The sequence below is a fragment of the Ornithorhynchus anatinus genome, chromosome 9 (genome assembly GCF_004115215.2).
Source record: "Ornithorhynchus anatinus isolate Pmale09 chromosome 9, mOrnAna1.pri.v4, whole genome shotgun sequence".
NCBI lineage: Eukaryota > Metazoa > Chordata > Mammalia > Monotremata > Ornithorhynchidae > Ornithorhynchus > Ornithorhynchus anatinus.
The window spans coordinates 41,860,104-41,878,624 of record NC_041736.1 but is presented as its reverse complement, the minus strand read 5'-3'; the positions used below and the strand labels follow the sequence as shown (position 1 = coordinate 41,878,624).

The 18,521-nt window shown below is 48.2% G+C and overlaps 1 protein-coding gene across 3 annotated transcripts in view; it reads right to left on the bottom strand.

Moving 5' to 3' along the window:
• LOC100682014 (nuclear GTPase SLIP-GC-like) overlaps positions 1 to 11,028 on the bottom strand; it is a 41,142-nt gene extending 30,114 nt beyond the window's left edge. The window contains exons 1-3 of one of the 3 annotated variants that reach the window (XM_029072076.2): positions 10,886 to 11,028; positions 3,623 to 3,699; positions 482 to 583 (exon numbers count right to left, since the gene is read on the bottom strand). In XM_029072076.2, coding sequence (XP_028927909.1) covers positions 482 to 583; positions 3,623 to 3,650 — 130 coding nt within the window. In that variant the 5' untranslated portion in view covers positions 3,651 to 3,699; positions 10,886 to 11,028. Of the gene's footprint in view, positions 1 to 481; positions 584 to 3,622; positions 3,700 to 4,987; positions 5,057 to 6,303; positions 6,365 to 10,885 lie in introns of those variants that run through there. The other 2 variants (XM_029072075.2, XM_029072077.2) reach the window with 2 other exon arrangements.
• Positions 11,029 to 18,521: the final 7,493 nt, after the last annotated feature.

The window sequence follows — 18,521 nt, the reverse complement described above, 5'->3', positions numbered from 1 at the left end:
CCCCCTTTTCCCTCTGCTCCTCCCCCTTCCCTCAGCTGAGCCCCCTTTCCCTCTGCTCCTCCCTCTCCCCCTCAGCACTGTGCTCATTTGTATATATTTATTATTACCCTATTTATTTTGTTAATGAGGTATACAACCCCTTGATTCTATTTATCGTGATTATATTGTCCTGTTTTTGTCCATCTGCCTCCCCTAATTAGACTGTGAGCCCGTCACTGGGCAGGGATGGTCTCCATCTGTTACTCAATTCTCCATTCCAAGCGCTTAGTACAGTGCTTATTATTATTATAGCAAGCGCTCAATAAATACTATTGAATGAATGGCCACAGGCCGGGCCTGGGAGTCGCAGGACCAGGCAGAAACTTATTTACCTAATTCGCTCCGGGCCTTTTTACCTAAAAGGTCTGGCGGGGGAGATGGAGGAGCAGGTCCTTGCGGGGCTTTACCCTCGGGCTCCAGGCTGGAACCAGCTCATACTCACATAGCTTGAGAACTTCTTTCTCGTCAGATGAAAAAGCCAAGTCCTTCATCCTTCTCCTCCTCTTGGAAGATCCTTCCATCGGGCTGTCGTCCCCCTCGGCCCCTTTCAAATGCAAAGAGAATTCCAATGACTCCGACACACAATCAGAGAGTGATTGAGAGCTCCCAATCCCCCGTGCTCCTGGAGTCCCGGGGCGGGGCGGCCTCTCCCAACGCCTCGTGCTCTTGGAATCCCAGGGACCGGGGCCGTCCTCCTCCATCTCTCCTTAAAGTTTTCCCTTCCCCAGCCTCGGCTGGCAGGGAGGGCTGGCCTGTCCCCTGCAAAGCGGAGAGCCGGACCGCGATCCACAGCTCCAGACTCTAGGGCAGACTCGCGCAGAATGAATAAAATGCATCCGCGCTGGATTTAATAATAAATAATAATGTTGGTGTTTCTTAAGCGCTTACTATGTACGGAGCACTGTTCTAAGAGCTGGGGTAGATACAAGGTAATCAGGTTGCCCCACGTGAGGCTCACAGTCTTAATCCCCATTTTCCAGATGAGGGAACTGAGGCACAGAGACGTTAAGTGACTTGCCCATAGTCAAACAGCTGCCAAGTGGCAGAGCCAGGATTCGAACTCATGACCTCTGACTCCCAAGCCCATGCTTTGTCCACTGAGCCACGCTTCTTCCTGTTGCTCCTTTTCTTCCATGTCCCTGCTCTCTCACCCAATCTTTCCCTCTTCTTCATGCTCCTTGGGAGTCAGAGATCATGGGTTCGAATCCCAGCTCCGCCACTTGTCAGCTGTGTGACTGGGCAAGTCACTTCCCTGGGCCTCCATTACCTCATCTGTAAAATGGGGACTAAGACTGTGAGCTCCACGTGGGGCCTGGTATCTACCCCAGTGCTTAGAACAGTGCTTGACACATAGTAAATGCTTAACAAATACTATTATTATAATACTCCCTCCTCCTTCTCCTCCTCTCACTTCACTCTCCCCACCCCCTTCCCTGCTTTGACACAGTTGTGGTAGCCCCTATGACCCCCACCGGTCAAATAATCAAGGGGAATTACTGTCCACCTGAGTATAAAGCACTGGAACTAAGCCCTTTGAGAAGTACAATGGAAAGAAAACTTGTTCCCTGACCTCAAGAAGCTGACAACCTAATGGGGGAGACAGACAAAAATTTACCAATAGTGGGAGCAGAAGAACAAAGATAAAATAGAAAGTGGTATCATAAGGTAGGGTGAGATAACAGAATAAATAACTGAATGTATAAAAATCCCAGAAGTGCTGAAGGGTGGGTATAAAGACCTAAGTGCTATGGGGCGGTGGTTGGGGTGATGTGACTTGGGGGGTGGGAACTTAAATGGGGGAAGTCTTCGTGGAGAAACTAGACTTTCTGGAGGGTTTTGAAGACAGGGAGGGCTGTGCTCTGGCAGATTTGTGGGAGAAAGAGATTCCAGGCCAAGGGAACTGGTGAGGAAGGAATTGGTGGGGGATCTTAGAGTGGGGTACTACTAAGATAGTGAGCTTGGTAGGAGCCCATCGGGGTGAGCAGGGAGTTGTGGGTGAGGAGAGCTGCACAAACCTCGGTCATAGGACCAAAGGAGTATGGCAGCAGATAAGCCTCCTATAGCTTGCTAGCTAGGTCAAGTTGCAGGATTGTGCGGTGAGGGGGCTGTGCTGTGCAGGTGTCTGGTTGGGTGTAGCCAAACGAGGACTAGTCACCACCTGTCTGGGCTGCACTGGTCAGCAAGGAGGTGTCGGCAGCTGGAGCCCTGCCTCGTCTCTGCCTCTCCCGTGAGGTGGGTGAGTGCCCGGTTCAGGTGACCGGTGCCAGGTCAGTCAAACGAATGAAAGCATCAGCAGCGCTGTTGTTGTCCAAGTCGGGATGCTCAGGGAAAGTAAGGGCTGGGGCCTTTCCATAGCCTGTCAGGAGAGAGCTCCCTGACCTTGCCCCCTTCCGGCCCAGCTCCACCTCAGCCCCCCATCAGTACCACTTCCCCCTGAGGAGACAATAGGATGGGCAGGTCGGATAAGGCGACCGCTTGCGTGACCTTCTCCTGGCAAAGCTCCTCCATAGGGACACAGGACCGGCACTGAGAAGCAGCGTAGCTCCATGGAAAGAGCACGGGCTTGGGAGTCAGAGGTCATGGGTTCGAATCCTGTTCTGCCATTTGGCAGCTGTGTGACTGTGGGCAAGTCACTTCACTTCACTTCTCTGTGCCTCAGTTACCTCATCTGTAAAATGGGGATTAAGACTGTGAGCCTTATGTGGGACAACCTGATTACCCTGTATACCCTGTATACCCCAGCGCTTAGAACAGTGCTCTGGACATAGTAAGCACTTAAATACCAACATTATTATGTACTGTATGGAACATCCATAATGGCAACCCTGCACCCTCAGCCCACCCACTGAATCATCACCCCCAATACTTCCCCCAACACAAAAGCCTTATCGGGCCTCGCCAAGGGGAGGCATTGACAGCAAAGTTGCAGATGGGTCAGGTGGAGGAAAGAGACCTGTTTCGTGGGTGCGGAGCTGGAAGGAATGGTTGACCTACAGGGGACAGGCATGTTGGGACACTAAATATTTTGCTCATCCAGTGGTTACCTTGCTTTCAGAGTTATGGTTCCCTGTTATTCTCTACACCCAGGCAAAATAAGAGGGTAACAACCCTAGTGAGTGTGACGGCTGAGTGCGGGGGGGGGGTGCACCCATTTAACTGAAAGACTAAGGTCAAAGGCTAGGAGCAGCGTGGCTCAGTGGAAAGAGCACGGGCTTTGGAGTCAGGGCTCATGAGTTCAAATCCCAGCTCTGCCACTTGTCGGCTGTGTGACTGTGGGCAAATCACTTAACTTCTCTGTGCCTCAGTTCCCTCATCTGTAAAATGGGGATTAAGACTGTGAGCCCCACGTGGGACAACCTGATTCCCCTATGTCTACCCCAGCGCTTAGAACAGTGCTCGGCACATAGTAAGCGCTTAACAAATACCAACATTATTATTATTATTATTAAAGGCGAGAGCAGTAAGGCCCAAACCTTTTCTCAATGATTTTCAAGGCCAAGACTCTGCTTGGTGGCTTCCGGCTCGCCAGCCAGTCCCACCAGGAACTTGCTCGCTCGCTCAGGAATGGTACTGGTCACCTCACCTGGGGATGCCAAACTGCTACTCTCCATTCTCCACACAGAGACAGGCAGGCAGATGGCTGGAAACTGAGGTTTTCTCCTGTGGAAAAAATGTAGAAAACATGGGTGGGGACCCTGTCAGTAATACACATAATCTAGAGTATGATGAGAGTCAGGGGCTGGTGGAGGAGGGGATGTGGGGGGAGCCAGCCGATGAGGAGGGCGGGGGAGCCCTATGGGTTGTGAGTACAGTCATAAACACAAGCAGCAGCAGATGCTGAGGGGACAGACAATATACCCATTGCCTTAGACTCTCTTCTAATCCACTCTTTAGGCCTCTTAGGTTCCAAGCCCAATTCTTAACTGAATAGATAAAGGATTCCGTATTTCTCTCAACCCAGGTTACCAAAAGGGGTGTTACTATGTGTCTATCTCTCTCATCATGGATATTAGTCGCCTCCATGAGGTTGGGGGAGGTCAGGCCTGGTCTTTTCTCTGGAAATGTTTTCCCAGACAATCAGTGACAAGTCACATCATGGTCACTCACATTACAGTCCCATCTGCCAAAGTATACGGGGAGTCTCATTCACTCTAAGGCCTTCTCCACAGGTTTTCCATTTTCTTCTAATAACCAAATCTTCTAATAAAATGTCTACCAAATCACCTAAAAGGACTCGGGCCGTCATTCTAGTCGCAGTGATTTTCAACGGTCATTAGCCGCAGAGGTGCAGGGATGTCCAGAAGCTCCCTAGCTGGCTGTCTGAGAACCTGCGGCCCCACACCTACATCCTAAAGCACACCAGCACAAACTCTCAGTGAGTTGGTGTTGGAGGATCAGTCAACCAGTCAGTGTGGTATTTGAGTGCTCCTTGTTTCAAGCAAAGCATTTCTGCCCTCAAGGTCCAACACAAGCAGAGGGGTCCACCCCTGCACCAGTGCATTTATGCAAAGGAGGTAGCAGGGAGAGGGCTCCGCTCCACTTGAGGGAGGGAAGCCAAAGTCAGGATCTGCACCAACCCCAGGGCCCCAGCTACACTTTGAGGGACCACTCCAGAAGCAGCGTCAACAGTGCTGAATCACAACAAGGAATACTACTTCCCATCCCCTTTGCTTACAGTCGAAAAGAAGCCTGAACCACTAAGGCAACCTTTCAACAAACTGTGTGCCTTTCTCTTGTTCCTCTCCTCAGGGGATCACGTTTCAGAGGGCTCTGGGTGCCACCGCCCCAGTTCTAGGTCTCTTCAGGATGCGGCACAGCTCAAGCACAGTTTCATTACACTTCACTGATTTCCTGGTAAGACCAAGCTGTTGGCGAAAGCCCTGCCCACCCCCTACCACCCAATTCCCTTAGTTCCACTTTTGTTTCACCTCAGTCTCTCGGCTATTACCTGCTTCCGCTGGCTGCGGAGAGAGGAAGGGTAGCTCAGAGTTCCCACCCTCTGAAGCAGCGTGGCTCAGAGAAGCAGCGTGGCTCAGTGGAAGGAGTCCGGGCTTAGGAGTCAGAGTTCATGGGTTCAAATCCCAACTCTGCCACTTGGCAGCTGTGTGACTGTGGGAAAGTCACTTGACTTCTCTGTGCCTCAGTTCCCTCATCTGTAAAATGGGGATTAACTGTGAGCCTCATGTGGGACAACCTGATTACCCTGTATCCACCCCAGCGCTTAGAACAGTGCTCTGCACATAGTAAGCACTTAACAAATACCAACATTATTATTATTATTATTCCTTACTCTCCATATGGGCGGGCGATTTTAACAAATTACCTTACCCTCCAGGCCGTGACTCCTCTAAACCTACTCTAAACCCCTGTGCTAACTACCCTTGGCAGAGGCAATGTTAGGTGTGGAAGATTTTGGTCGCGTTGGGGTTTTTTCCCCATCAGCTGATATAGGATCACAAAAAAATTATTTTTAAAGTAAACTTGGAGTAGCATAACCCCTCTCGAGCTTTCTAGTTATTTGGATGGACTTTAAAGAAAATATATAAAAGAGGAAATAATTTTGACTCCAACTCCATACATTAATCAGCCCGAGACCCAAGACAATCAAGTGTCTGTGCAGTGTCCTGTACTAAGCACTGGGAGAATACAAAAGAGTTAGCAGACATGATTAGAGAAGCAGCGTGGCTTAGTGGAAAAAGCACAGGCTTGTGAGTCAGAGGATGTGGGTTCTAACTCGTCTCTGCCACTTGCCTGCTGTGTTACCTTGGGCAAGTCACTTAACTTCTTTGTGCCTCACTTATATCACCTCTAAAATGGGGATTAAAAGTGTGAGCCCCATGTGGGACAACCTGATTACCCTGAATCTACCCCAGTGCTTAGAGCAGCGCTTGGCACATAGTAAGCGCTTAACAAATACCATCATTATTACTATTATTATTATCCCTGACCTCAAGAAACTTAACACTCCTAGCAAATCTCCCTTTCCCACTCACAGTGCATACTCTTGGTGCTCCAGGAAAGAGAGATGAAACAAGAAAATAAGTGGCTTTAGGACTAGAAACAACTTCTAATTAACCCCCTTCCCAGATGCAAAAATAGAAATGCAGATTTGCAGTTATGTTACCGTAGGTCAAAATCTCTATACTATTCCTGACTCTTCCTTCCACAGTGCAAGAAAGCATATTACATATACCATTTCAATATCTTTCAAATACATTTTAAACAGAAGTCCCCCAGCCCCGACAAAGTCTCCCTGAAACTCACCACTCTTAGAAACCACTACTGTTGGCTTCCGTAGAGAAGAAGAAATGAAACTTGGCACTTCGCAGAAGAGCTAGACAATTTGGGGCGGGGCAGAGGATCAACAAGTGAGGGAGGGGAAGGAGAGAAGCATAGCAGATGCTAATCCCATGACAACAATATTCTCCACCCTCTGCCCCTTTAACTGTTTGAGTTCTTATTCTTTTACAGAAGTGAAGGATCAAGTGGGAGAGCAAGCACAACTAGCAACCAATGAATTACATTAATTACAAGGGGATTTATTACACTTCAAGGACTCATACCCATGGATATTATTTGTTAAGTTTATGGAGGGCATAGCGGAATCCCTAAAATTAGCATGTTGAAGGGGAAGGGAAGAGGAGAGGGAGTGTGAACTTGAAATGATGGTTATGTGAGGTGTCTACTTGGTGCAAAGAATGAGGAAAAGAACCCCAGATGAGATGGAGACCCTGCCCCCCAGGGAGCGCTCACAAGGCTTTTTTTAATGTTATTTTTTAAGTGCTTACTATGTGCCAGGCACTGTAACTAAGCACTGGGGTAGATACAAGTTAATCAGGTGGACAGAGTCTCTGTCCCACACAGGGTTCACAGTCTTAATCCCCATTTTACAGATGAGGTAACTGAGGCCCAGAAAAGTGAAGTGATTTGCCCAAGTCCACCCAGCCGCAGACAAGTGATGGAGCTGGGTTTTGAATCCAGGTCCTTCTGACTCCCACACCCATCTCAATCCACCAGACCATGCACAGTCTAACAGTAAGGCATGAAAGGAAGTTAGCGAAAGACATATAAGGCCAGATGAAAACAAAAAAAACAACAACATAAGAGAGACGAGTACAAGAAGTCCAACAAGAGCAATAGGTCACGGTAGCTATACAGTCAGGGTCTCTGGCTCCTTGTGGTTCAGTCCAAAAGCCACAGAAGTCACAAGGGAATGCTTGACTCTAGTTTTTTTCCTAGATGGTTCTACTGTAACACTGAACACATCCTGGTTGGGTACCCACTTTGTTTTGGCACATTTTCCTTCTCTTCTAGGTCTTGATTATGACTTATCGTGTCTTAACAAGTTCAGTGACTTCTGCTTTGCAACTTTTCCTGCTCTGTCTTCAAAGCCTCCAACATGCCAAGATGGAGGAGATGCATTCATAGTAACGTTGGTATTTGTTAAGCACTTATTATGTGCAGAGCACTGTTCTAAGTGCTGGGGGAGATACAGGGAAATCAGATTGTCCCACATGAGGCTCACAGTCTTAATCCCCATTTTACAGATGAGGTAACTGAGGCACAGAGAAGGTAAGTGACTTGCCCACAGTCACAAAGCTGACAAGTGGCAGAGCCGGGATTCAAACCCATGACCTCTGACTCCCAAGCCCGGGCTCTTTCCACTAAGCCACACTGCTTCTCTATTCATTCAATAGTATTTACTGAGTGCTTTACTGTGTGCAGAGCACTGTACTATGCGCTTGGAATGGACAATTCAGCAACAGATAGAGACAATCCCTGCACCAATGATGGGCTCACAGTCTAAACACGGGAGACAGACAGGAAAGCAACAGAACAAAAAAAACCAAGACGACATCATCAAGATAAATAGAATCATGGAGATATACACCTCATTAACAAAATAAATAGGTTAATAAATAATATATACAAATAAGCACAGTGCTAAGGAGAGGGGAAGGGGGAAGAGCAGAGGGCGGGGGGGAGGGGGGAAGGGGAGGAGGAGCAGAGGGAAAGGGGGGGCTCAGTCTGGGATTCTCTGACTTTATTAGGTTATGGCCTAGTGGCTACCAATTCTGGCTGACCCTTGGGAAGAGTTGTGCTCTGTGTGGTGTGGGGGGCAAAGGGGGAGGAGGGGAGTGCGCTGGATTCAGGGATTTCAGCTCAGCTTCTCCCAGCTTACCTTAGGAATTGTAGCATGTTTTCTTTTTCCCATAGATCCTAACCGCCTTTGACTCAGGGCACGTAGGCACACACTTAAAATTCAGTTGTGTATAGAACTGATTGACTGGGGACAAATAGGCAAGAGAGGAAGTGAGAAGTTTCTTTCTTGTCTGTACTGAATTCACAGGGAGGCCACACAGAGCACTGGGGGGAGGAAGAGAAAGATGGGGAGCAGAGACAAGCAAGCCAGGGTCAGTGCCCAGGTCTGAGGCGCACCTGCCTTGACTCTGTGTGCAGAGAAGTTGCTGACCACCCCATGCAAACCCAACCCAGGGAGCTCCTTCAAAGAGGAGGTCCCTTGTCAGGGTGAGGACATGGTTGGGACCATCCACAGCCCTGGATTGGCTGGGGAAACTGAGTCACACAGGATATGGCAGGAAGAACTCACCAGGAGAGACTGGGACAGTGAAGCAGCATGATCTCTAGTGGATAAAGCATGGACCTGGGAGTCAGAAGGTCATGGGTTCTAATCCTGGCTCCAGCATGTGTCAGCTGTGTGACCTTAGGCAAGTCACTTAACTTCTCTGTGCCTCCATTCCATCTTCTGTAAAATGGGGATTGAGATTGTGAGCCCTCTGTGGGTCAGAGACTGTATCCAACCCGATTACCTTGTATCTACCCCAGCACTTAGAACAGTACCTGACACACAGTAAATGCTTAACAAGTACCATAATTATTATTATCATTATTATTGAATTAAGTACTCACTGTGGACATAGCACTGTTCTAAACTCTGGGAAATACCCAGGTGGGAAATTAAGCTCACAATCTAAAAATGAAAAGGTAAAAGACAATCCCTGCCCTCAAGGAGTTTACAATTGAAAGGATGTGCTTACAATCGGTGCACTAGCTAAAACCTGCAAAGAATTTGTGGGGGACTTTAAAATTGTGATTCTCTCTCTACCTGATATTCTGAGTATCTGTTTTTCATCTTTTTTAGCTTTGTTTTTTCCCTAAATGTTGGCCTTCCCAGTCTCTTGTAGCCCTTTTAGATAGTCACACAGCATGTCACAGCTCTACTCATGTTTGCTCTGGCCTTTTGCTGGTCCTGGTTTCGCCTCTCTTGCTCCCATCAGTGAAAGGGTTATAGAGCCCTGAGATTTCCCTTTGCCACACTCCCAACAGCTTATTTCAATGAATAGGAAATTACAACATAGGGCTAGCGTTAATGGATCATCTGGTGGGGGAGAGGAAGTGAGAAAGAGAGAGAGAAAAAGAGAGGGGGAGGAAGGGGATTTCTACCCTAGTCCTTCCCAGTCACTTCTCCATTTCTCCCCACAAAATCAGAGTTTCAGTGTCAGAAACGGGGAAGTAGAGTTACCAGGAAGTTCAGAACCACTTTGGAAGAGCAAAACACAGAGAAAATGAGGAGGGGTAGAAAAAGAAAAAATGGGAGTTTGAATTGAGAAGGAATCAGATTGTGAGAAAAATTTTACGGAAGATTATTGGAATTAGCTGTACTCTGATGGACTAGCACATGAGCTAAATTGGAGGATTATGAAGGGAGGAAAAGAGGAAAAGTGAAGAGGAGGAGTTCTCTGAGTAGCAGAAGCAGCATTTATCGAGTACTACTCGGTGCAGGGCACTAAACTCAGCGCTTAGGAAGTACCAAATAATTAAGTGACAAATTGCCAGCCCATGGGGATCTTACACTCTAACAGGAGAGGCAAAGGAACTTTGAAATGAGTGGGGGTTGGGGGGCAGTGAGAGAAGTTGTGGCAAGTGGCGCAAGTGACATCTGGAGGGGGAAGAGATGGAGCCCAGGAATATTGGCTTGTAGTGGCCAAGGGGTCAGAGCAATTCATTTTGATGATGGTTCTACCACTCAAAATGAAGCAGAATTTATCAAGTATTAAATTACAGTAGGTGTGAGTTAGGGTTAACTGGCCTGGAACACCCTCCCTCCTCAAATCCACTAGACAATTACTCTCCCTGCCTTTCAAAGCCTTACTCTTCCATCCCTCCAAGAGGCCTTTCCAGACTAAGCCCCACGTTTCCTCATCTCCCACTCCCTTCTGCGTCGCCCTGACTTGCTCCCTTTGCTCTTCCCCCCTCCCTGCTCCATAGCACTTATGTATATATCTGTCATTTTATTTATTTATACTGTTGTCTGTTTATTTGTACTGTCTGTCTCTCCCCCCACCCCTGAGACTGTCACTCTTCATAGCTGTATTTGATTTCCCAAGTGCTTGTTTACAGTGCTCTGCACACAGTAAGCGCTTAAAAAAATACAACTGAATGCATGAATGAACCATCGGGAGACAGGTTAGTGCTCTCATAGTGATCCTGCTTGATACAGGAAGAACCACAGATTCAACCATTTGATGTGGTTCTTTGTCTAAAGAACTAATGGGGAGAAATTACCATCTGTGGAGTTGTGCTTGATTGCAACTAAGTCAAAATCACCAACCTCCCTACCCCAAGTTTAAGGATAACAAGATCCTTAATTAAATTACTAGAGGGAAGGGTCCCTTGAAGAATATCAAGGGAAAAGTTGGAATAGATGGAGGCAAAAGAATATCCAATGGATGGCTCGGTCTGTAGTGCTAAATCAAATGACTCTATGGTGCAATGGTCAGAGTTAGGCAGAGGAAGAGAGTGCAGAATTACTAATGTTGCTTACCCAATGCTTTGAGGTCAGTGGTAGCGATGATGCCCCGGGCCACGGCACACATGTGACAGATCCCAGATCCCCAGGTGGAGCAGAGAAAGAAAGCAGGAGTTAGGGTCTTCTTGTCTTCTCAAACATCTCCAGAGGCAGAACCTAAAAGCATATGTGAACCAGTGTAGATCATATCCATCCTGAGCCCCTCGCTGGTACAGAAGGAGAAAGGGGTGAGGGCCACTTTTACTAGTGAAGGACAGTTCTTTCACCTCCAGTTTCCAGGACCTACCTTCCTCCCCCAGCCACCCAGAGGGAGAATACAACTGAGGACTGGCCTCTAACGTTCTGAAATAAGAACTTCCATCTGTTCCCTCTTCTCCTTTCTGGGTCTCCTCCTTCGCCCTCCCTCTTCTTCTGTTCTGTATTCTCACTCTCCTTCCCAATCTTCCCTCCCATTTGAGTCACTCTTGCTCCAGATTTTAAGAGTACTGGATCTCAAGAGGTTTTCAATGGCCAGGGTTGTCTCCTTTGGGGTAATTTTACCCCAAACACCCGAGAGTGGCAGAGCCCTCTATCTCTAGGAATACAAATGGTGAAGAGATGGTCCCAATCGGGAATATACTAGCAACAACACTACTGACTAGAGAAGGATGGTGGTTATCTTACTGCCTGGAAACTGGGGAGGAGGGGGTGTTCCTTGTCTGTTTGTATTTCTCCGAACCCATTGGTTAAGTAATAGAGACCACTCAGCTGGGTAGTTCTCCCTGTTTTGTTGCAGATGGAGACTCTTGCTCCTCCTACTAGAGATTATGGTGTGTATGTGTGTGTGCATGTGTGGGTGTGTGTGAAAGAGAGAGGAAGAGCTCTAAATGGAAAGAACAGAGGTGGGGCGGGAGGACTGTGCTCAGGGACCATCTCAGCCAGGGCTGTGCAGTCTCTGCCCAAGGCTTCCACTGGGAAGTGGAATGCACCAGATAATAATAATGTTGGTATTTGTTACGCACTTACAATGTGCAGAGCACTCTTCTAAGCACTGGGGTAGATACAGGGTAATATTTATTGCTATTGTTCTTGTCTGTCCGTCTCCCCCAATTAGACTGTAAGCCTGTCAAAGGGCAGGGACTGTATCTGTTACCTATTTGTACATTCCAAGCACTTAGTACAGTGCTCTGCACATAGTAAGCGCTCAATAAATACTATTGAATGAATGAATGTGAGGCTCACAGTCTTAATCCCCATTTTACAGATGACGTAACTGAGGCACAGAGAAGTTAAGTGACTTGCCCACAGTCACACAGCTGCCAAGTGGCAGAGCCGGGATTCGAACCCATGACCTCTGACTCCCAAGCCCGTGCTCTTTCCACTGAGCTATGCTGCTTTTCCAGAACTGACCCATCCCCTAAGATTCTCAGGCAGACCAACTCTGATATCCACTCCCCACTTTCATTGGTCTTGACTGGCAGCCAGAAAGGCAGCCTACAGGTAGCTAGCTCTGTTCCTTTGTCCCCGAAGCTCCTTAGCTCTACCAGGAACAGAGTCCCCAGTTCTCGGGGCTCCGTCCTTGGTGAGCACCTGGGGCTCCTCCCACCTGGACTCCATTCCAACCCCATCGGGAGAGGACACTCAAGAAAACAACGGGGAGTGGCAGGGAGGGGGAGTGGTCAGCGAAGGTTCTTATGGACAGCTTTTATGTTGACAGGAGGTGCCCTGCATTAGCACCAGCCCAAGAGACAGGAAACGGCATTTGACAGGTCCCAGGAAACAGCGAGCTGCAGACAAGAAAAAAATGCCACGAGATCTGAATCCAGAAGAAACATCTTCAAAGTCAGTCCTCAGAGACTGGCTGAGAAAAGTTTTTGGCAATGCGAGTGCTGTTCTGACCACCATCCCTTCCCCTAAGGTTTTAGAATATGTGCTTTGCATCTGATGTTTTTTCTATCTGTGACCACCTCAAGTCCATGATTCGTCTGAGGGGGGCTCCTCCAGTGGTCAGCCCCACCCCTAGCCCCCTGTTAAGTTCCCTCAAACCTTCTTATGTTTCATGGCCTCAGCAGAACCCAGGCTGCCACGGTGCCCTCTCACAAAGATCAAAGCAGATCCTACCACAGGAGGGTAGGTGGCCAAGTTACTTCCTAAGCTCTCTGAGGCTCCTTGGGATCGTGTCAACTATGCCAAGTGCTTAGTACAGTGCTCCGCACATAGTAAGTGCTCAATAAATACGATTGAATGAATGAAACTCTGGTGTACTCTCCCAAGCGCTTAGTACACAGCTCTGCCCTCAGTGGATTGATACACTGGACTCAACTATAGCCCTGTCGGCCCAGATACAGAGGCAGTGAGGAAGGACGTTTCCTGTTTGTTCTCACGACAGAGGGGCAGCCCCAAACCAGCACCAGGAACACCAGCCTGGCAAAGGTGGAACTGACCTCCCTCCAAAATCTGGGAGCCTGCCAAGGACAGAAGACACTCCAGAAGGGTCTCAGTTCAACTGGTCCTGGCCCGACCTTCACAGCTCATAAAAAAATAGGCTAAGGAACTTCCCTGGACCTCCTTATAACCTGCTTTCTCCAACTCCTTCCATGAACCTCTGTCTCCCCCTCCCAAGATCCCAAGCCCTGACAGATGGTGGTGGCCGGGACAATAGCCTTCCCAGGTAGCCATGGGCCTGCAGGTGGGCACAATGGAGGCTCTGGTTAATCCTCACAGGTGTGCTTCTAAGTCACCATGGGAGGGAAGCTATCAAACATCACCATTAATTATAACTGGTAAATGCATCTGGATCCAGTCTCAAGACGCAGGCTAGCTGGAGGAACCTTCTCTCCACGGAGCTGCCACCCGTCTCTCCGGGGCTTCTGGGTGGGGAAGGGGAGGATGGGGGTCACTCTCGCTCCGGGGAACTGAAGCTGTCACTCTGCTACAGCTCCCTGGGAAAGCTGCCAGCTGTGACTGACTCCTCTAGCTCGTTGCAGGCAGGGAACGTGTCTACCAACTTTCTTAGATCGTTCTCTCTCAAGCACTTAGTATGCTGCTCTGTACACATGAAGCGCTCAATAAATACAGAGTACACAGTACGGTGTACTCTGTACACAGAAACTACTCAATAAATACCACTGATTGATTGATTGATGCTGCCAAGAATAAGAGGCATAAAGCAGGCCAGCCAGGGCTCTCCCTTGTGACCAGAGCCCCAGAGAAGCCTCACTGTACAGGAACTAACTTGGATATCTGGGCTTTCCATTCATTCATTCTATCATATTTATTGAGTGCTTACTGTGTGCAGAGCACTGTACTAAGCGCTTGGGAGAGTATACTATACCAATAAACACTCACATTCCCTGCCCACAACGAGCTCCCTCCACCCTGCATGTCTGATTCCACAGGACTGTGGGACAAACATCTGGCACGTGAGTCCCTCTGAGGCACTGACAGAAGCAGAGGCGGCGATGCGTCCAGATATAACTCTTATTCTGTGCAGTGATGGCGATGACCCAAAACAGGAACCAACACTGACATCAGCAACCAATGGCAGAGAGGGAGAGAACAATTACTTAGTTATGAACCAAACCACCCCCCAGCCACTTTCTGAAACTTAAGGCCTGTTTGAGCTCAGCCCCGACTCTGATTTTCTCACCACAAAGGCAAAGGGCGGGACCGGATACAGGCCTGACTTTGTACTTCAATTCAGAGGAAGCTGCAGTGTCTTTCTTTTCCTTCCCCACTGTCAATGGTCTCCCCGTCCCACCTGGTGTTCGCTCATTTCTTCAGTGGAGGATTGAAGACTGCTTGCTCCTCTCATAAGACATAGCTGAGTCAAGGGACTAACAGACAAGACCACCAAGTGCAGAGGACTTCACTAAAAGAGGAAAGAGGAAACCACTTCCCATCCAGAAGAGTATCTGTCTAGAATTTGACCATTCATTCCTGACGTCTTCAACTTCCTGGCTGGCCACACCCTTGATCTTCTCCCACCACAAGACTGAGGCCTTTGTGACCCTCCCACCCCATCTTCCCCTTCAGAAGTTAAGTGACTTGCCCAAGGTCACCCAGCAAGTAAGCGACAGAGCTGGGTTTAGAACCCAGGTCTTCTGACTCCCAGGCCCGTGCTCTTCCCACTAAGCCATGCTGATTCCTGTCCCATCCAAACTCCTCCAAAAGATTGCCTACATATGCTGCCTCCGCTTTCTTTCCTCCACATCCCTTCTTGACCCACTATGATTCCCTGAGGTCTTTCTCTCCAAAATCACCTCCTACTTGCCAAATCTAATAGTTTCTACTCCATATTATTCCTCCTCAACTTCTCAGCTGCCTTGGACACTGTGGCCCCACTCCCTTCTCCTAGAAACACTATTTAATCTTGGTTTCTCAGACATGGTTCTCTCCTCTTCCCTCTCTGACCAACCCTTCTCAGTCTCTTTCACCAGCTCTTCCTCTGTCTTCAACTCCTCAAGGATGTCCTTCAAAGCCCTTTTCCTTTCTCAATTTATATAGATTTCTTGGGGGAGCTCATTGGCTCCCCCAGTTTCAACAACCACCTCCATGACTCACAAATCTACCTGGCTTAATCCTGACCTCTCATTCTTGGAAATCTCACATATCCTTCTGCCTCCTGGCTACCTCTACCTGGGTTTCCTGCCAGCCCCTCAAGCTCAGTATGAAAAAACTAAACTTCTCATCTTCTCTCCCAAAATCCTCTCCACCATCTAACCTTCCCATCCCAGTTGACACCACTATTCTCCCTGCCTCTCAAGATCATAATTTTGATGACATCTTTGACTTCTCTTTCTCAATCCCATCCAAATCTAGTTAGTGCTTCCTCTACAACATGTCCAGAATCCACCCCTTCCTCTCCATCCAGAATGGCCACCTTGCTGGTCTGAGCACTTGTCAAATTCCGGCTGGACTACTGCATCGGCCTCCTCACTGGTCTCCTTGCCTCCAATTTCCCCCCAGACTGGTTTGGAGGTCTCTTCAGGGGGCTCTTGGGTAAGTCACTTAACTTCTCTGTCCCCCCATTAGCTTATCTATAAAATGGGAATTAAGACTGTGTGCCCCATGTGGGACAAGGACTTTGTCCAACCTGATGATCTAGTATCTACCCCAGTGCTTAGTACAATGCCTGGCACATAATAATTGAGGTATTTGTTAAGCACTTACTATGTGCCAGCACTTAAATACCACTATTATTATTCCTAATAAACCAGTAATCTGTGGCCGGTCTCCTTGCTCTCTCTCCTTCCTGGAGTCATGGATTATTTTCTCAGAACTCTGAAAAGAACCTCACCCAGCCTCCTCAGTTTCCCCAAATCTAACTCTTGATCCTGGGTTCCTTCGGAATGCCCAGAACATGTTCTTTACAAATGTCACTGGACAGAAAAGATTCTGCAAAAAGTAAGTGCTCAGTAAATACCACTGGTTGACTGACTGAATAGCTGTGTGGTTTCCCCAGTGCAAGCCTGTCCGCCAGCTCAGTTTTGGTTGCCTTATTGTCGGCCCATAAGTCTTGGCTGACCCAGTGACACAGGTGATTTGCCTGTCTCATGAGCAGGGCACCGAGCTCACAGTGCCCAGGCAAGGGCTGGGTCTTGGCTATAGGGTTGCTCACCTTATTCCCCAACCTGGATTTACACCTCTCTGTGCTTCCAAATCCCATTTCTGCCCTCCTTCGAAATGTTGGTTAATTTGATTTTTTTTTTTACTTGAAAAATTCTGAACCTAGTGTTAAAATTACCGTTATTTTCCTGTGAATTTAAAATGCCCCCCCCCATGTAGTAAAGTTGCAAATGTTGAATTAAATTCCCTTTGCTGGTATCACATAAGTGATTTTTAAGGACCCTGAGCTGACACCCCTGTTAGGATCACGTTCTACCCTGGGCCTGACTGGTTGCTCTGCTGTGTTTTCTCTTTGCTCCAACTGGGGCCTGTGACTCTCCACCGTTCCCATTCCTCCTGCCGGCTGCCTTTCGGGCCAACAGGTGAGCGACTGACACCCATGTTCTCTTGGGTGGGCCTCTGGAGAGTCAGCCACTCTGAATCTTTTCAGCATTTCACTGTGTGTCGAATCAGACTTTGCAGAGCCTCACTGCTCTTTCTGCCTCTCGCCTCTTTTCCTTCTCCCTTTCCCCATCTCTTGCCCCAGGGACCAGGGTGCTGAAGGTATGGGGAACCGTGATTTGGAGTTAGGGGAGCAGGGAGCTGGGCTTTAAAATTTAAAAAAGCATCATCATCTTTTCTAGTGTGGGAATTAGATGGATAAACAACTAATCTTGTATCTTCAAAAGGGGAACAGATAGTCCCTGTCTGTCCAGTCACTTTGTGGTTTGAGAACAAAGTCTGTAAACAATGCTAATACTGGGTCAAACCAACACAGTGTTTATCTCCAACAGTGGCAACAGAACGTTCAGAAGAACAGAGTATTGACATTAATCCTAATTTTTAAGGCTGTAACCATGGAGTATCCCTAATTCTTCTAGAGAGTAATGTAGAACTCCTGAGGGCTGTGATGTGGGGGCTGGTTTTGATCTTCAGCCATGGAGGCCACCTGGGTTTGATCTGAAGCAAGGACATAGCAGAAGGTGGAAAGAGAGAGGCCACTGAGCGGGTGGGAGCCTTTTTGCTCACCAGGCTGCTGAGAACTGTTTTTTTCCAGTGACAGGGAGTCAATCTATCAGTCATTATTATTGAGTCCTTACTGTGTGCAGAGCACTGTACTTAAGCCCTTAAGTACAGTACAGTAGAGTTGGTAGACATTATCCCTGCGAACAAGGAGTTCGCAGTGAAAGAGAAGAAACCTTGGAACCTGAACCTTTTTGCAGAGCTCCGTACAATACCCTGAGTTGGTAAACGTGATATGTCCCTGAGAGGACCTGGGTTCTAATCCAAACTCCACCACTTCTCTGTTGTATGACTTGGGCAAGTCATTTAACTTCTCTGTACCTCAGTAACCTCATCTTTAAAGTAGAGACTAAATCCTCCTCCCTACCCCCTTAAACTGCGAGTCCCATGGAGGGCAGGGATGGTGTCCAATCTTGTACCTCATATCTGCCCCAGAGTTTCATATAATACCTGCCACACGGTAAGTGCCTAACAAGTATCATGATGAGAAAAAAAGCCTAGTCTACCAAAAATTCATAATGGCCACCCAGAGCTAAATGCTGTCACAGCACTCGGTTACCTAGGCAGAGCAGAGCAACAATAAGCAGGAAGTCGAAAACCCACTCAAGAAAGGCAGCACATGCTTTGGAAGACTGTTAAAGAGTGTACCAGTCACGTGGTAACAGGCTCCTGATCCAACTAAAGGCCTACCGAGCCAAGCACTGTTCTAAGCACTGGAGTAGATACAAGTTCATCAGATTGGACACAGTCCCCATCCCACATGCGGCTCATGCTCTTAATTCCCATTTTACAGATGAGGGAACTGAGGGACAGTCAGGCTCACAAGGTCACACAGCAGACGTGTGGCAGAGCCGGCATTAGAACCCAGGTCCTTCTGATTCCCAGGCCCGGGCACTAGCCAAGAGTCTCTAGGATGGCAACAGACTCACTAGGTAACTCCCTAACCTGCTCCATCGGTGTCATTCACGGGCTAGACTCAACATCAAATGGCAAAGCGAGAGGACAGACATAGAAATCCTAGAACACGGGAAGCTATGCTCAC